This window comes from Sylvia atricapilla, chromosome 3, assembly GCF_009819655.1.
Source record: "Sylvia atricapilla isolate bSylAtr1 chromosome 3, bSylAtr1.pri, whole genome shotgun sequence".
In the NCBI taxonomy this organism is placed as follows: domain Eukaryota; kingdom Metazoa; phylum Chordata; class Aves; order Passeriformes; family Sylviidae; genus Sylvia; species Sylvia atricapilla.
Window position 1 is genome coordinate 64,192,442 of NC_089142.1, and position 19,011 is coordinate 64,211,452.

Below are 19,011 nucleotides of genomic sequence, written 5' to 3' on the forward strand. Positions count from 1 at the left end.
TCCAAAGATGCAAACTGGTAATGCAGGAAAAGAAACCCCAGGTACTGGAGACCAAGTCTGGTTTCAGAACCCACTTGAGAAATGTGCCAACACATTTACATCAGCCTCTATTTGGACTCACCCCAAGCCCACATGCAACACAGTTTAAAGCAAACTGTGGATCACCTTGACAGTGTTTGCACATGGGAGGAAAAAAACCTGCCAAGTAAGTGCAGATGGAAAAAAATCAGACTGTGCTTTCTGGAAATACTGGAGTAATTTGGACTATGCCTGAGTGTATCCTCTGGCAGAAACAATTTTGTCACCTCACCAGTGAAAGTATCACTAGAGAAGTGAGTCTCTGACATTGCAGAGTATCAGGCTGCAAAACTGCTTTGAGGGCTAAATATTCCCTTGACTGCAACAGAAAAACGAATATATCAGAAACAAAAATTTCAATAGACTATTTCACTTGTAAGGAATGTAGAATGATCATCCTAGTCCAATTGTCTGACCAATTCAGGGCTGACCAGAAATTAAATCATGCTGTTAAGGGTATTCTCCTAATGCCACTTAAACCACCACACAGACAAGGTTGGGACATTGACCACCTCTCTAGGAAGGTTGTTCCAGTGCTGAATGCCTGCTTAGTAAAGAAATGCTTCTGAATGTCCAGTCTAAACCTCCTCTGGTGCATCTTTGAACCATTCCCTATGCATCTTATAATTTGAGTTCCAAGTGGAAGAGATCAGCACTTCCCTACCCACTTGCCCTCCTTGGGAAGCATCAGAAAGTGGTGATGTTTCCTCTCAGTTTCCTTTGCTCTTAACTAGACAAGACCAACGCCCTCAGCCTCTCCTCACAGGACATGCCTTCCAGCCCTTTCACCAGCTTTGAGGTACGCTTTTTGATGCACTGAAGGAACTTCATGTCCTCCTTAAATTGTGAGGCCCAGAAATGAATGGAGAACTCAAGGACAAGCTGCATCAATACTCAGTTTGGAAAGTCAAGTGTTCCAGTACGAAATCCTATTTTGGAACTCACCTGTGCTGTAAGGGCAGCTTCTCTTGCAACATCTCTCATGGTACTCCAAATTTTGTCTATAGACAGGAAAGGGAGGTTGAGAGGCAGCTTTTGTCCCTTGCCAAGCCACCCCTTTCCCAACATGGATTGAGGCCAGGTTCAGTACTAGTCTCCCACTGCCTCTCCAGCACTCCACAGTCACACAAAGTGTTTTCCCGCTCTTCACTGGAGAGGAATTGAATAAAGCAACAGAGAAACATCATCAGATGTGGCATTGCAGTGAAGGCACTTCCCCCACACTGGCTGTTCATGTGTTCAGAGGGAAAAGTGGCTGCTCAGTTCATACATAGACTCTGTTAAAGAGTTTCGGCCTGGCAGTGGGGCAGATCATAGCGATTAATGGCTCTGTAGTTCCTTACTCTAATGAAATTGTTACGATCCCTTATCTCTCATCCTTTAGAGGAAATTATGCTAAGTTCTGCATTTCACCTGGCTACAATGACACAGGTGAGAGGAAAACAAAAACTGCAGCAAATTGGTGTCTTCCTAAGGGCATAGATTTTTTTATAATAGCTTCTTGGAGGAAAATGGTAAAGATCTCTATAAAACATTAAATGGAAAATTTGCTTTTATTAGAGTTTAATGCTACTATGAGGTCTGTCAGGGAAGAACTGTGTATCCTTTCCCCATCCCATGACCCTGACCATAGCTGAGCAGTATTACTGAAAGGCACAGTACGCCCTGCTTATGCAGCAAAATTTGTGGCCAGCACTGTACTTGGCTAGAAGAAAAAGATCACTTCATCACTGACACATACTCTGCACAAGCAGACACAAAGAATAATTTAAAATAGCTGTCCTTTATGAAAATGAATAGGTGATGGGACACACAGCTAGGAAAAGCTGCATGAAGTATGGTCTCTACTTATGTACAGTACAGGGGGAAAATGTGACTGTCATCCAGTATTTACACATGAAGTAAACCATGATTATGATACTCTTCTTCGAAGATACTCTTAGTATCTTTCACTCCATTTACTTTTTGAACAACATTAATTGGGAAAGTGAACACAAGAGTATAGCCAAAGATACTGTGTGCAATTAATTTAATAGCATTATAGAACAATAAATCCATGCCTTTAGAACTTCATTAATCAATATGTTTCTTGAACCAAAGAGAAACCCAGACTTAAATAAAACAAAATCTTTTACAGGAGCAAGTTTGAAAGTAGAACATATTACATCTTTTAAATTGTTGTTGTTAACTGTTTCAGTAGATGAAAAAAAAAGAAAAAGATTGGAAGCTAGTATTTTGGTCATAAAATAAGAAGTATTTCTTCAAAACAACTATTGCAAATATTCCCTGAGAATTAAGAATCAGCAACAACTATTGCCAAATTGTTTTTTTCTGTTACAGTGCAGAAATGTTACAGCACATTCTCACCACTCAAAGATCACACAGGAAGATTAAAGGCCACAGTTTTTATTTACTATGTGCATCTTCTGGATGTGCTCATCTTTTGAGAGAATTAAATCCGGATACAGCAACCCTCGGTACTGAAGCTAACCAGGACATGAGGGGAGAGAAGGCAGCTGAAGAAAGATTTAATCCATGTGCTGAGTGTGCATGTTCAGAATTCCTAATTTTTCCCTTTGCATTAGGTTTTCTAAATTTTCCCTTCCAACTGATAGGCTATGGCAGCATTCTGGAATAACCCACTCTCTCTGTCCCTTCAGAAACATGGATATAAAATACACACCTGCCACCAAAATGTTCCACTCAGACAAGCAGCTTGTAATGGAAGGAGAAAAGGGAGATAAAACAGAAGAGTGGAGAAACTATTGAAGTTGAAATAATCAATTTTAATGCCTAAAATTAGATTTTATGGCCCATAGTACTGCTGAAAGCTGCATGCAGCACAGCTTTATTTTGCATTATTCCTCAGCACACAGAATTAAAGTGCAGTAAACGTTTGGGATTTGGTACAGCACACTGTCATAAAAAAAGATAAAGTCCATTTTTTGTTATTAATTCAGCTCAAAAAGATGTCAGTCTGGGGACAGTTTGCATTTGACCATGAAAAATACAAGATCCAACTGGGATCCAAATTATCACGTTGTAGAAAAAGTTTCTTCCTGTCCAGCCCTATATACCACACCAGTATATCCCCATGGCTACATGTTACTTCTGTGGCTCTTTCTCCAAGGTAGAACAATCATTCTTTCCTTGCAACTTGCAGGTCTTAGCTCAGCTGAATTCTTTCCTTCATTGCTTCAAAGCATCCAGCAGATCTGGCAGTGTCTGCTATTGGCTGATCTATGAGTGCTGCAACCCAGAAGGGTAGAGCATTTATTAACAGCACACTATGAAAACCTGACCAGAGATCTGCAAAGACCCAACCTGCAGAAAGTCTTTTAATGGTAGTGGTAGTTGAGATGGGCTAACAGCAGAAAGGAGACTGTTTTAAGAATGTAAAAAAAAAATGGCTAGCAGGAAACCAGGAGAGAAGGCTAACATATGTGCTGCAGTAATATGACAGTTTGATCCTAAAACACTATTCAGAGGTGTTTAGAGAAATGTAACATCTGAACATCTCTACTTGCCCCACAAAACTTAAATGGAAGTACCAGCATGTGGGCTAATGGGTCAAACTGAGAATGCAAAGTATTCAACATACCGAGAACATGTCGTGCATATTGTAGTGACTGCAATCGTTTGGCCATGCTGGATCTGCTATGCTTATATCATGCAATTAATCTGCATGTATATAGGTCTGCTGGTCTGGACATCAGTTCTCCCTTTGTCCAGGCTGTCAGAGGTCCAGAAACACTCGATATATGGCCACATTCCTCTTCTATTTCTTGGAAGAACTTTTAAAGTGAAAATAGAAAACAAGTCTAATAGAAGAGATGGTTGCCCCATCTCTAAATCTTGAGAACTGTGATCCAATTAGTTTTGTATGTATTTCACTTTTTTATAACCATTTTCTCTATTATCAGAATATCTTTCTACATAACTTCATCAACTGTTTTACTCAAAGAGATCTAAAGGAAAAATATATGAAAATAATCTTTACCATCTCTGTGAAGCGGTAATCAAAAAGGTCAAACAAATCAGCTGGCTATAAACTATGACATTTACTGTCGATCAAGAGTAAATGCATCATATTGCAAAAGAAAATAATGCAATGTGACTCACAGCAAAACATAAATGCATCTGGGTGATACAAACTTCAGTTGACATTACAGTACTTTACAGTAAAAAGCCTTTATTTGCTTTGCTTTTCCTTTCTTTTCTTTTCTACAGCGACATCTCAAAATACACTGCCAGTTACTTTTCATAAGGAACAAGAAGATTCAGGCCTCTGCTCTCATCATTAGCCAGCAAGATCACAAACCCGTGTTGGTTATTCAGCTCTGAAGACACCACTGATTTCTGCTATGGCCACTCTTTAGCCACTGAGAAGCTGTGGAACATTTTTGCTAGTTCAAGTACTACCTGTACAGTAAACCAAGCCCTAGAGTCTCCACATGTTCAAGAACACAACACTCCATTCAAGCAGTTTTACTTATAAAGAGACACTGAGATTAGTGACACTTGATACTTTAGCACAAGTCTGGTTGTGGGGGAAGAGAGAAAGGTTCCTGGTGTGTCAGATCATCTTCTCTTCTAAACAGGAACTGCCAGACACGATGGAGTGTAGATCTTGACTAGCTCATCCCAAGCACAGTCCGCCACCTATAAAGCAAACAATCTATTTAGATCCTTCACAAGTGTCATTTTTACAAAAAACACAGGGAACTTATTACATATTGTGGATTTAATACCAGTTGGTACTCTGACTTACAATACTTCAAACTTATTCAGTAACTAAATGGTTTTGTTTTTTTTTGTTTGTTTGTTTGTTTTAACTTTAACTTTACTGAAAAACATGAAAATTAACAACATCCTGGTTTTCATACTCCCCATTAGGAAAGCAGAGAAACCTTTGGGTTTCAACTGAATGTTCCAAATAGGCAAAAGAATGTAACTGAAAATTAAATTAAGGAAGGACACAGAAAAGTCCAGAACCTGCCATGTTTCTTCTCTTTTTAAAGTCTTAGGATCCTTTTACCATAGTATCTAAACATTTCATGGCCAGATCTGAACAACCTTCTTCCACTTGCAGATACAGAAATTGTTACAGACATTCTCCTAATGTCTAGTGCTGAGGAATAGAAAACCAAAAAAGTTCAACAAAATTATGCAGGAAGTTTCCTGAAGAATTAAGCCAGAGTTTCAGTCTCACGCTTGATAAGCTATGAGCTCACTGTCTATTGTTGAGAAGAGAGATGTGAATTTGCTGAGCATTGGGATTTGGAGGCCGTGGTGCTGCTTCAAGCACTACCTAGACCTCCACTAGTCTGATAAGAAGTGGTGCCACTTGTAGCAAAGGCATCTTATAAACACAGTAACTGTAGAGTATAATTGAAACTTTTCTGAATTCAATGTCTTAAGCTCTATCCTAGATGAAGGCTTGAACTTAAAACCAGAAAACTAGGGGGTTAACCTAAGTCTATAGTGTTTAAAGATTTAAATAATTAACAAGATCACAAGGAAAAAGACTACAGAATGGTTTAGGTTTGAAAATTCATTGAAAATGCACTTTAGAGTCTGTAACAAAGTGAAAGGGTTAAACCACACTGACAATTACTCAAGAAGATCACTTACCATATATATTGAAAAATATTGTGAAACACAAGAACTAAGGCAAACAGAAGAAGAAAGAGGGAAGCTGAAGAGAAAAAGCTGATGAGTTCCACAAATAAACGTAAACCAGTCTGGCTGAAACCATATTGCATTATCTTTACAATGCCATTTCCAGTTGGAATCACAAAAGATACAGTATTGGATCCTCTGCACAACAAGCTTCCTTCTGCTGCAGACTGCAATTCCTGTTCTCTTCTAGAGCCAGAATGAACAGCTGCACACTAAAAATTTGGAAATCCAACTACAGTATTTGATTTCAGACTATAATTAGCCCATTTTGTGTTTACTATACTGCACTATTACTCATTTTTATTGCTTCCTTAGCTGGTTCTACTTAGTTATTTGAAGTGCTTTCCATATACATCTAAATGGGTCAAAAAAACTCTTGACAATATGTCTGTCTATTCATACAACATAATAGAGCTTTCTGTAGCATAATGTTCTGCTGCATTGCAGTCTCTCAAATCATACCAAAAAGAAAATTTGAGTTTTCCACTAAATGCTGTGTAGAAGCTGGTAATCACATAAACTGCAGGTTTTTTACTATTCTCCACAGCTACAGATCAATGTTCTATAGGCAATATTTAATATTTTTGCAAAGAAAAAAGAAACAAAAATAACATTTGGAAAAAATCCCATGGGAATTCCCACCTGTTATAAATGTAATTAGCATCCCTGAAATCACCTCTGAACAAATATAGTTACAGAACCATTTAATCTAGCAACACTAAAAATAAACAGGGGATACTAAAAGAGTTTGAAAAGGCTCATTTGTGATAAGTTGCCCAACTCATTGACTTAATGATACCACAAGAATGGAGAAAATATAGCCAGCCAACAAGAGGAAAACAAAAGCTACAGTAACAGTGAATCAAGCAGCAGGAAGTCTATAATGGAATAGTGATACCAGAAACCTTGATGAAAATACACATGTGAAGTGCAGCAAACAGGTATCTATGGGAAACTGGGACACTGCAGCATGGCAGAACATTAAAAATGAAATAGCATTTCCATTTCTCCATACTTTCTCCAAAATACAGCCAAGACTGTCAGAGAAAGGGGGCAACTGTAAGCTAAGAGTGCAGCAGCCAGCATTCATTGATGGAGAGTGCCATGGTGCCCATTTGCAGTAGCTCAGACTGTCACTGCCTGAAATGCCACTGCCACAAACGACTAAGAGGAATCCTAAAATAAAGAGAAGGACTTGTTCATGCAGCAACTGCATCAGTTTACAAAATGTCTTCTTGCATTTTGTGTTTATCTTGTGACCTGTCTTATACAGTGGTCTTAAGACAGTTGTGTGCCTTTCCCCAGAAGAGGATAACGTGGGATACTGAATGTGAGTGCTTTAAAAGTATTTAGAAATATCTCATGTGACATATGACTATTTTTAATACATACTTCAAAGCACTTTAGCCTTTTTTAAAAAAATAAACTAAATGCTATTTAATTTAAGTATTGAAATAGAAATTTCATTGGGATGAAGGCTCATCCAACACACTACAGTAAATAAATATAGCACACAAAACGAGGCAAGTTCATAGAGCTTATATTTTGACAATGAGATGATGTTACTGAGAGGTAAAGAAAATCCTCCTGTGGTGGGATGAAGACAAAGGAAAACTGAAAATTATTTGCACACCTAATAGAAGTCCCTGCCATTAGGAGGACAAAGGGATAGAAGTTTTCCTCCTGCAAAAAATGTTTGCTTTCTTGGGGACAAATTTTACTCTGAGATTCAAAAAAATCTCACTGATTTCCATTTTTAGAGGGTGCACAGTTGTTTGGCTTTTTTTTTCAAACTGATATGCCAGCAGTGCAGAGGACAGTTTATGTCAGTTGTAAAGAAATGTACAAATTGCAATATCCTCATAATATTGACTACTTCATATGGCATATTTTGTATGTCATGCAATTTTCATTATCATTTATGAATATTCTTGCAGTACATTCTATAGAATGTAGTTTTACTGTGAATCTAGTTTAACTTTTAACTATTAAACTGCAGGAAAAAGCAGGATTAGAGCTTAATTGTAAAACTTAATTGTAAAGAATATTCTCTGTTTCACTGACTGGTAAACTACATCAAGAAATAACACAAATTATTGCGATAGTAAAAGCATTCTAGGGCTGGTAATTTTCATTGTAACTAAAGCTACATGGAACAAAGGCAGCCTAACAAAATGACATTTATGAATTGTCTTTAATGCTTTTATTTCAGTAGCAAAATTGCAGTACCAGCATATACAGTAAAGGTACTAACTGTTATTACTGCAGAATAAATATCATGCCAATTTATCTGCTAGCAAAGATACAAAAACAAGTACAAAAATTGGGGATCACGGTATTTCTCTTCAAGTAAAGCCAAAAAGCAAACAAACAAATAAACTGCAATCGTCCCAGAAAGCTAATTGCTTGACTAGAAAATCATAGTTCAACTCAACTAAAACAACTATCCTGTATTTTATTGAAATGTTTATCCTTGTCCCAGACTATAACAATGTTTTCCACCAAATGATTTAATACTGACATCCATTCATTTATCAGAGCCATTTCCATTGACTCACTAACTGATTTACTCCCTTGAGAGGCCCTCTGTTTCCTATTCATCACAATCATCTTGCCTTGCAATAGACTTAGACCTTTTCCAGCACCTGAGGGCAATCCATTCAGTCTAGTGCAATTACCTGCACGACATTCTGCCTCTTTACTGTTCAGAAGAAGCAAGAGGATAAGAGAAAATTCCCAAGTTAGCCACAAACTTTTTTATTCAGTACTTGAAGGCACAATAAATCTGCAAGCCCTAATCAAGATTAAATATATTCAAAAGAACAACTAAAAACTTAAGAGTTCAATTACCCTTTATGAAAGGGTTTAATCAGAACAAAGGACAGCCCTCTCTAGCTTAATATCTCCAGAACTGTCTTGGTGCCACTGAGTTTCCAGAGTCCTCATGATCAATCACGTGATAATACGTAAATGTGCCTGAGAGAGACCCATTTCTCAGCTTCTCCATATCCCATTTTCAAATGAGACCTGTCTTTTTCTTTTTTCTGTAGAAGAGTCAGCAGAAAAAAAAAAAAAAATCAGTTCTTGACTCCCATTAGTTGTATTTCCCTTCCTCTTTTAGTTTCTTATCTTCTGTGCCTTCTCAAACAGAATCCAATGGTCTATTTATATCATTATTACATATTTTTGAGGGATCCAGAACATCCTCTAAGCTTGTGGGATGGAGATTAACTGAAGATAAAGCAAGCTATTACATTTGCTACTCATCATATTATTTTCACAGGTTGAAACTAATTGGTCAAGTGCATAATGGAAACATGCACGAGCTTCAATTTATTTAATATCTATTTTCTTCTAGAAAATCTGGACCACTATTGTGGCCTGTTTGGTTAGCAGTTGCCAGAGTGAACTGCTCGATGCCAACCTTTACATCAGAGTGAAAATGATGTGAGTTTGCAAATAAAGCTTATTTTCAATGTGCAATAACACCAATATTTTTAAAAATTTACTTCTGAAAAAAACACACCTTGATTTAAATATTATTTCCAGTAAAGACAAAATGAAACAAACCTCAGAGCAGAACTTCTTATAAAGATCTAGGTTCAAACTAGAGTTATCAGAAACAGATGCTCCAAATGCGGCTTTAAAAATTCATTTCTTTCTTAAGGAAAAGAAGAGATCAAAGACTTGAGGGGCATTATTTTTCACACTGCAAAGATCTGTCACAAAGAACTGATCTAAGACGCTGAGAGCAGTCTCATCACTTGTTTTGTTGCTCTGACATGGACAATGGGAAGATGACTTGGAAGTCATGCCACACATTCCTAAATGCAAGTCTTCCAAGTGTGCTTTCATTAGTAAGTGGTAAAGGAAATGGAGATGTGAGTTGCAGGGTAGAAAAAAATATTTGTGAAATCTCCAGAGATTTGGTAGCAATTCCTCTAAAAATCAGGAGGAAGACATCACTTCAGGCTTCCAGGAACTGATTTAATTGGTAAGTCAACTTTAAGTTCTGTAGAAGGTACACTGGAACTGCAAAATGCCTTTCCATGCTTGGTGACCCCAAATGCAGTCAATTTACATCAGTGAAACTGTTTTCTAATGACCCTATCCGAACTTCAAATTCATCCTTCAGCTCAGAGTTAAGAGTCCAGTTCCTTCCTTTTGTGATATAATCACAAATATTCATAAGCCTAACAGTATTTTCAGGAACAGCTGCAAAATGCTACTGTCTTCCACTGAGCTTCACTAATGCAATTTACTGGGACTTCTGAAACATTTACTGGTCATGCAGGAGAGGAACAGAATCCACTACACAGAGTAAAAGATAAGGCTCACAGAAACAGCAAGTATTTGTAAGCCATTGCACCAAATAAAATGCACAAGCAATACGTTTACTGAGTAAGAAAGTACTGTCTCCCATCCTTCCCCGTACTTCAGCATCAAAACTGATTTTCCTCTCCAATTTTATAAAATTGTGATGCCTGACAGAAACCTTTCCAAACACCAAGAGACCTTTGCTGATAATGGCAAATAGTGACCATTACCTGACTGCCTAGCTTTGACTTAGTGAAAATTCAATTTTCACAGTTTGGGAAAGACATACAGTAAGCAACAGTAAGAAATATCCCCTTTTTTTTTAGTCCTTCCAACTCAGTAAGGTGTTCAAATTGGTTTAACACTTGCAGCTGGTGAAAACTGGTATTTTCTGGAAAAAATCCACTCTGAAACTAGGAAAGTAGGCTCTTTTTAACTCAAAGAATCAAAGAAACTGCATCACTTCAGTAGCATCCTAGAGAAGGACCATAAGGAGAGACTAAAGCAAAGTACAGACAGTGTTATAATTATAACAGTGGGAGAGACACAACAGCTGGATGGAAGCTATCAGGTCCTCAGTAATTAGGTGCAAAAGCAAGTGAACACAAGAAAAAAACAGAGAATGTCTGTTTTTCTGTACATTTCCACAAGATACAACTCCACTTTTATATGGAACAATCAACATTTCTGGGGCTCTTGAACATCCACAATTAATTTAAATGAACAGCAACATACATAGCCAAACAGCCTTACTAAAGACATCATCTGCATTTATATTTGGCTATACTGGTTAAGCCAACTTCTGCAGCCTCTCCTGTCCCTTCTGCTTCCTGTGTTGGCATAGCTAATGCAGCACACTTAAAAAGCTGCATAAAGAAGACAAGGAACAGAACAGATCTGCAAACCAAAACTTGACAACGATCAAAAATTTCCCCATAAAGCTGGACAAATTTAGAACTAGATTTCAAGTTACCTTCAGGGCATGCAGGTCAAGTGGATATAGTTTGGCCACGGCCTCCCTCCAGCTATTAAGAAATTACAGCTTTAAAATTTTAGTGATGCAGGACACCATCAGTTTCATCGGATCAACCGACCACTACAGGCACCTCCTCTCAGTTCTAACATTGCCCACCACAAGAAAGGAGCAGACTGTGGTTTGGCAGAACATGCTGATGACACCCTACAGCTTTAAGGATAGAATGGAAATTCAGGAGGGCCGAATCAGAGGCCAGTGTAACAGAGAGCACAAGAACCACAGGTACCACATTGGTACCATCACTGTCTCCATAATACGGGGTGTTGTGTGTGTCAGGGTTTAATCCCCGCCAGCAACTGAGTACCATGCTGCTGGCTCATTCACCCCAACCCCACCAGCTGGGATGGGAAAGAGAATTGGGAAAAAAATGGAAACACAGCCAGAAGGTTAGAGAAAACAAGTTTCCTCCCAAACTTGTTGACAGAAATAGCTATTTACACAGACAGCTGCCCTTTTGTAGTGCAATTATGATCCAAACACACACAATCACAGTAGAAGCAACCCTTAAGTGGTTGTACACAAGTTGTGTACACAACGTTGTACACAAGTTGTTCTAAAACCTAGACTTCAGCATGCATTTAGGTAACAGATGATTTTGAATTAGAGAACTGACGCATGGTTCATTATCATAAAAAAGCTGACCATTTTTAATTTCCAAAGGGAGCAACTCAGCACTGTACATTGCGGAGTCCTGATCAGATCTGGCATGTCACGGATGTCTAAAGTGCTTTTCACGTATCAAGTGCTCTAAGCCATTACACCACTTGCCATCACTCTCACTGAAAATTACGTATCCTTGCAGTTAGGAATATCATTGTTCATCGCACAGAAGTACAGAGAAATGGAAAGATTCCTCTCCTGTCCCCATTAGATACTTAATCCTGATCTCAGCAACACAGAATCAATGGAAATCAGTAATTTTTACTTTCCACTGGCTGATTTACAGAGTTCAGAAAAGATGTGAGGTGTAGCTAAAAAAGATTTTTAGACAAAACTCAAGAGTGTCAGGGTTTTTTTTTTTACATTTGTGTTAGGAAAATAGTTTTAGAACTGCAACAGTAAGGGCTGGGTATCCTTTTGTCCATGACTTAAAGAAATTCATGATACATGCGTATTTTCTTTTCTTTACATATTATGGAAATAATTTCAGAATCAAGACAAGAAGGGAATGTTTACAGGATCTGTACTTTAATCTATGTTATTAATGGATTGCCTGATAACGTTTAAAATGAATTCCTGACTCCCACACGGCATTCAACCTACAACAGAAGAAAAAACCTGCTTTTAAATAAAGCTGCAGAAGTAACACCAAAGGAAGTTACCTACAGCATGTAAACATGAACCTAAACACAGCAAAATCCCAGGAAGAGATGGCTTAAAGGAGTATATTTTTATTCATCAGAACATTCACAGACCACATACAGGAAAAGTAAATATAAGGAGAGAAGTAAGAAATCCAGTGAGCTACAGAGCACAACTCCACTACATGGTCTAGCATTACCAGCTCTAAGCAAGGAATATTTTATAGCTGATTACCAGTTTTTAATCCCTACATATATCCTATGTCTATCTAGTGTGTATAGAAGGAAGCAAACTTTCCATTTTCCTTATCCCTAAACTTTGGAAAGAAGTATCTGGTGTTAAAAACTACATACTCTTAAGGTTGCTGACAGGGGAAACAGATTTGCTCAGTTCTTAATACTATACACCATCACAAATTTTAAAAGATTTTAGGTGCTTAGAGTCTTGTCACTGTTCTAATGTATGCCTAGGCTCCTTTGGCTGGAAGCTGGAGTTGCGAGTATTTTCTCCTGGAAAACCACCCTGGCAAACACTCACATCAGCACCTGCAGTTTAATAGAGAAATATCCTGAATATCATGAAGATCATTTTTGCTAATGCTTTGCACTGCAAAATGCACATTTTTCTATGCACCTGAAAGTTTGTTTGTTGTCTCAAATTTCTATGAATCCGACACTAACATTACAATGGAAAAAAAAACAAACTCAAACCAAACAACTGATTTTTGGAATTCCAAGCTTTCAAAAAACACCTACTTTACATAGAGGCAGATAATCCAAAACAGATACTAGAATATTTAATTAAGCACAAAGGAATTTAATGTTTCATCTAGCTAATACTAGTTGGTCTCTTCACATTCCTTACGACCAGATAGTTTTCCACACGTTCCCTCCCTTAGCCCAAGAACCAGCTTGCCTGCATGTACCTACTCTCTGCCTGTGTGTTCTGTTCAAAGCTCCATGAGTCCCACAGAAATGTCTTGTAATTCCTTGATTACAAACTACTTAACCACAATATCTATTCTGAACACTTTCAATTGTGCAGATAATTTTTTCCTTGACATGTAAAAAATACTACAAACCGTTGAAGTTCATTGTGCAAAGCCAAAGAAAACATAATCTGTCTAGACAACAAAAGATATCATTAAGAATGAAGGCAAAGGTTAATGACCAGAATGGTACTTAATTTGAGTATAAATTAATAGCTTGTCCATTTTAAATAAAATACCCTGCATTCTCCCTGGATCCTTCTTCTCTTTCTCCCTGGAGAAGTAGTTCAAATCTGAAGTTGTAACTCCTTATAAAGCACACAGTGAAAATCACAAATCATGCAAATAAACAAAGAAAACTAACAATGGAGCTCATCATCAAATTGATAAAGAGGCATAAAGACAGCCTACATATTTGGAACAGCAGCATGAAATTCAGGCAAATAATCTTTGTCCGATGGATGTAGAAGCCAGGGAAAGACTCCAAGTGCTCATACTGGAAACAACTATTCAGCAGGTGTTCATAGAATCATAGAATGGTTTGGGCTGGAAGGGACCTTAAAGATCATCTCGTTCAGCCCTGACATGCACAAGGGCACCTTTCACTAGACCAGGTTATCTGGCGTTGAACACTTCCACCCACAAGTCTGAGTAACCTGTTTCAGTGTCTCATCACCCTCACAGTGAAGAATTTCTTCCTTATACCTACCAATGATCTCTCTGTTTGAAGCCATTACCCCATGTCCTATCACTACATGTCCTTGTAAAAAAGTTCCTCTCCAGCTCTCTCAGAGGATCTCTTTAGGTACTGGAAGGCTGCTACAAGGTCTCCCTGGAGCTTTGTCTTTTCCAGGCTGAACAACCCCAACTCTCTCAGCCTATCTTTGTATGGGAGATGTTTCAGCTTTCTGATCATCTTCATGGCCTTTCTCTGGACTCATTCCAACAGGCCCATGTCCTACTCAGAGCTGAACAAAGTATAGTCAGGGTGATGTCTCATGGGTTTTCCTTGAAAAATGGGGATTATGTTTCCCTTGTGTTCACCCTTTAACTTACAGAGAGTTTAATTTTATGACAGATTTTTAACCTTCTTTAAAATAAAAAGAAAAATCACCATTTGCATTTCTGTGATATCCAACCCTCAGAATACATTAAATCAACTCAATGGAAAAAAACCAGAGGAATATCAAAGCTATTGCAAATGCCGAACTTCTGTCTGGAATGCACATTGGCACACAGTAAATATGGATATGTACCCCAGATTCATAGATTTTGTGCACTAAGTCCAACATCAGACTTTCAGAATTTCTGCATGGAATAAAAGATACCAGAATGCACAAATGTCCTAGTGTTGATGGGTATGCACACCATCATTTTCCTTTTTTCAACATAAAAGTGTGTGTGCACTTTTCTTTCAGTTCATTATCCACCGTGAAGCAATGGGCTTAAAGTAATCACATCCTCAATACAAAATGAAAGAAAAAAATCTTCTCTCTTCATTCAGATCAAATGCAAACCCACACTAACTTCATGGAAAACTGAACTGGACTCAGCACATGCACTGCTGTGGGACTGTGAAGCCCTAAATGTATTGTGCTATGCTCACTGCTCCCTCTGGACCCAGTGCAGCCAAATCACATCTATGGAGTCACTCAGGATGGAGTTTCAATCCCCAGCAAGTGGCCTTTAAGTATTGTTGCCTTGCACTGATGAAAAATAACCTGGACCTTGAAAGCTTTTTCTAGTCTTACAAATTCTCCCATGTGGTTCAGAGCACAGCCTTGTGTACAGTTACTGCAGCACCACTGAAGCAACAGAACTTAAGGAACAACCAACCAGGCAGAAAACCCATCAAAGCTATCATTTACCTAGAATGGTTCCAGGTGCAGTAAGTTTTTTGTCAAACTTACACCTTTCTCCTGTATCCTTTTACCAGCAGAAATTACAATGGTTTTAATTAGCTTTGTCCAAACAGAATGTGAATGCAGACCTTACAATTTTTATCTGGGCTCAAAAAAATCATCTTACTGTGAGTCTGAGAAGAATCAAGATGCAAACTATATCTCTTGCACATTAAATAGTGCATTAGGAACTGTTAATATGCTTACAGTAACTTTTGTGTGAAAACTAAAGGCTTTCTCATTTTAAAGTAAAAAATTAACTTCAGCTTTTCAAAGTTTCTTGTCTAAAAAACATTCCTACTATTAAAAAAAAAAAAAAGAATCCTGTTAACAAAATAGAAACAACCATAGCAACAGGAGAGGGGAATCCTTACAGAACCAGTACATAAATAAGGGCTACTGATAAAATAGGTTCTACTTGTTCACATTAATAGCTGAGGGTTTTTTGAATTTCAGCCACAGATTAAGCCTCTCCTAGTCCTCTAAGCAGTATGCCAAACCAGGCCTAGGCATCATGTGTGATACTACCAACATTTAACTTGACAATTTAAGTAGATGGAAGAAAGCTCTGTATCTCAGCTTAGCATTCTAGACTTTTCTTTATTGTTCTTCCTTCTGAGACAAAATACTTCATTTTCCCAGAGCTCACCGTGGCTTTCAGTTATCTGGTTTTGTAATCTTGTCTGTCCTGCCCTTCACTCCTACCCAATGCAAGGAACTGCTTCACAAATTAAAAATGGACCTGAAAGGAGGTTTATTTGATAAGCATTCAGCCAGACTCACTTCCAGAAGCTTACTGCAATCAGGTGACTTATTCAGGATCTGAGTTCTGCAGCCCAGCCATGATCACAGTGCACGACAATGCAAGTGAAAAGTAAATGCATCCCAGCTCTTACCTGACCACGGTTGTGAAGACTTAAATCGAGACCACATGTAAATTCAGTATGATGCTCAACTGTTTCCAGCAGAGAATTAGGCTTGGAAAAGTCCCAGAATCTATAGAGAGAATAAAGGAAGGGGAGAGAGAGGGGAAAAAAAAAATCAAACAAACCACAATTAAAGTAATTGAAAGGCCATTTCAAAAATATAAATCAAGATATATTGACAAATCTGTTGCTGCCAGGGTATTTAAAAAAGCAAACTCATCCACTTAGGAAACATAACAAATCACACTCCTGCAAAGCCATCTGCTGATTTGCATAAATTAAATCCCACTGGGCAAAGCCATCTTTGTGCCCTGTTGCAGAAACTGAGATCAAAGTCGGCACCAAGGAGCAGTCGTTGGGACATTCTTAAAAGAGAAGAAAAATCATAGGCTAGAATACTCTTGTTATATTTCTTGATGGCTGGGGAATTTTATCTCTGAAAGATATAAGCACAATTTGTGATTTTTCTCAGTTTTTGACAATGTTAACTATGGGATCTTTATTTAAACAAAAAATTACACACTCCTTTAGAGATCTGTCATGCACACTCTCATATTTGAGACTGGGCTCCTCTAAAATGGAATTTAATATTATAATTTAGTAACAGATTTGTACTACACAGATCAGCTGCATAATACAGTTAATTCCACTGGTTCATATTTTTAAAAGAAATTTTTCTTTTGAGCATTGATAAAAAATACTTAGAAAATAACAATTCTGAGGTCCTCTACTTCTCCCAGCTACTCTCCCAATAGATGCAGTCTCTGTCAATGCAATTAACAGCAAGTATGAGAGATGTAAGAGTAGATGAGATTAAAATATAAGACACCTCAGTCATGAAAAAAAGAATTTGAACCCAGAACTTCAGGTAATTACACACTGACAAAACCCCATATGACAGCACAGAATGAAGATTTGTTTCTCTTTCTTGTGCTGTATATATACTGCTGAGAAAAGTCCACAGGCTGCACAGCACAGCACATTTTGTGGGCCGTCAGCTGTAATTAAATTTTCTACAGCCCAGATTTTCACACAGGGGTCAATTATATGCTTTACTACTTCTGTAACCATCATAGAGGTCTCTTTGCCTTGCCTTTATTGGGAAAGTGACAATACTTAACAAGAACAGCTCATTATCAGACCAACTACTGTGGAAGTACTCTAAGTTCAAACCAATTCAGGTAAAATAGCAAACACTGGAGCCAGCAGGGTCAGTTTGTTTAATATGTACATGTTATTTCCTTCATAAACAAGGAGAGCGGTATCAGCACAATAGCTATGCCATAGCAACAACCCTCTTAATTTTTTCCTAGTACCTGAGATCTAAAATAAACAACTTATTTTGCAGGAGAGAGGAGCAAAAGACCATCTCAGCATTTTCATCCTCTCACGTTTGTTCATAAGAAGGTAAAGAAACAAATCTTGTTGTTTCTAAGTAATAGTGTTTGCCTTCCTTAGCACATTAGGTCTCTACTAAATCTTGAAAGACAGATGCTCATAACTGAAAACGAGAATTAAAGAAGATAACTTTAGATCTACACAAATAAAAACATAAAGAAGACCTTTTGACCAATTTTAAAAATAGTAGGACAATATAGCATTTGTTATATGAAGTCATGCTGTAAAAAGTCAGAAGCAGTTCAGAGTTTAAGAGTACTGCAACTTAGTTCAAGTTCAACTGACTGGCTGGAAGTTTTGATACCTTTTTTAACATATAAATAATTACTAGTGAAAGCTCAAAAAAAATGTTCAGTCTCAGGACTGAGAACCACTGACGACAAATTAACGATGGTTCTCACAACAACTTTGCAATTCAAAGTGAGAAACACTGTCTATAGCACAGCTTCCAAAACCACCATGGTGACAACAATATTTTCCTCAGAGTCAAGTTCTGTCACAATCTGCAGCCTGAGAGGGCAATGCAATTTTTCTGAGACACTGTTTACCACGGCAGGATGGCTGTACAGCAAAGGGAAGATGCATTCACAGCCCAAGTAGGTCTGTTTGCATTACTTCAGCTGTAAGTGTATCTACAGAGTTAGCAGCATGAACTTAAAAAAGGCCAGACAACCACACAGGCTTTTAGGGTCCCTTACAGGTTTGTACAACCTGTAGAATCACTCAGAACTGAGTGTGTCATTCAGAACTGCTATTTTTACCCATATTATGTATGAAGCCACAACTTCAGTCACATCTGCACTGACCACAAAACCCCAAAACCTATAGGAGTGCACTTTCTTAAACGTTTTAATACTGGAATTGTTGAAAGTATAACTTCTCCCTCACTTCTCTACAATTCATTTGTTTTACATGTACCTGGCATGCAATTCATAAGCTGAACATGAATTGCAAGTGGACTGCTTATTCTGAACAAAACATCATGAGAAGAGAAAATGCCTGTCATGCTATGGACTCTGTACTACTCACAGCAGTGTCATGAAGACCTGAACTCCCCGACCAAATCACTTTTATATCTTGTTCTGCATTTCTCCCACCTTGTCCTCACCTCCACTCTAACCCTTACCAAGTGCCCCTGCACCTTCACCACTGGCTGGGAAAAAAGAGGTATCATTCAAGAGGTATCATAAAAGCAAGCATCATTCCAGGTTTCAATTTCTGCACAATGCATGTGTTGTGGCAGTCTGTTGCTGCATGGTGAGGACCTAGCAGATCAGTAAGATTACTCAATTGTGGTGGTGAATTCATAGAAGGTCTCTTGCCCTCAAGGAAGTACTTGGGGTTTCCCTCTCTCGCATGCTCATGAGTTTCCATTAAATTTTT

At 38.0% G+C, this 19,011-nt stretch overlaps 1 protein-coding gene across 1 annotated transcript in view; it reads right to left on the minus strand.

The window, feature by feature from the left end:
* Window positions 1-2,090: 2,090 nt before the first annotated feature.
* The window catches only part of PEX7 (peroxisomal biogenesis factor 7), a 42,485-nt gene continuing 25,564 nt past the window's right edge, over window positions 2,091-19,011 (minus strand). Inside the window, exons 9-10 of the mRNA XM_066315606.1 lie at window positions 16,201-16,300; window positions 2,091-4,740 (exon numbers count right to left, since the gene is read on the minus strand). Of these exons, the coding sequence (XP_066171703.1) occupies window positions 4,672-4,740; window positions 16,201-16,300 (169 nt within the window). The 3' untranslated portion in view covers window positions 2,091-4,671. The remainder of the gene's footprint in view (window positions 4,741-16,200; window positions 16,301-19,011) is intronic.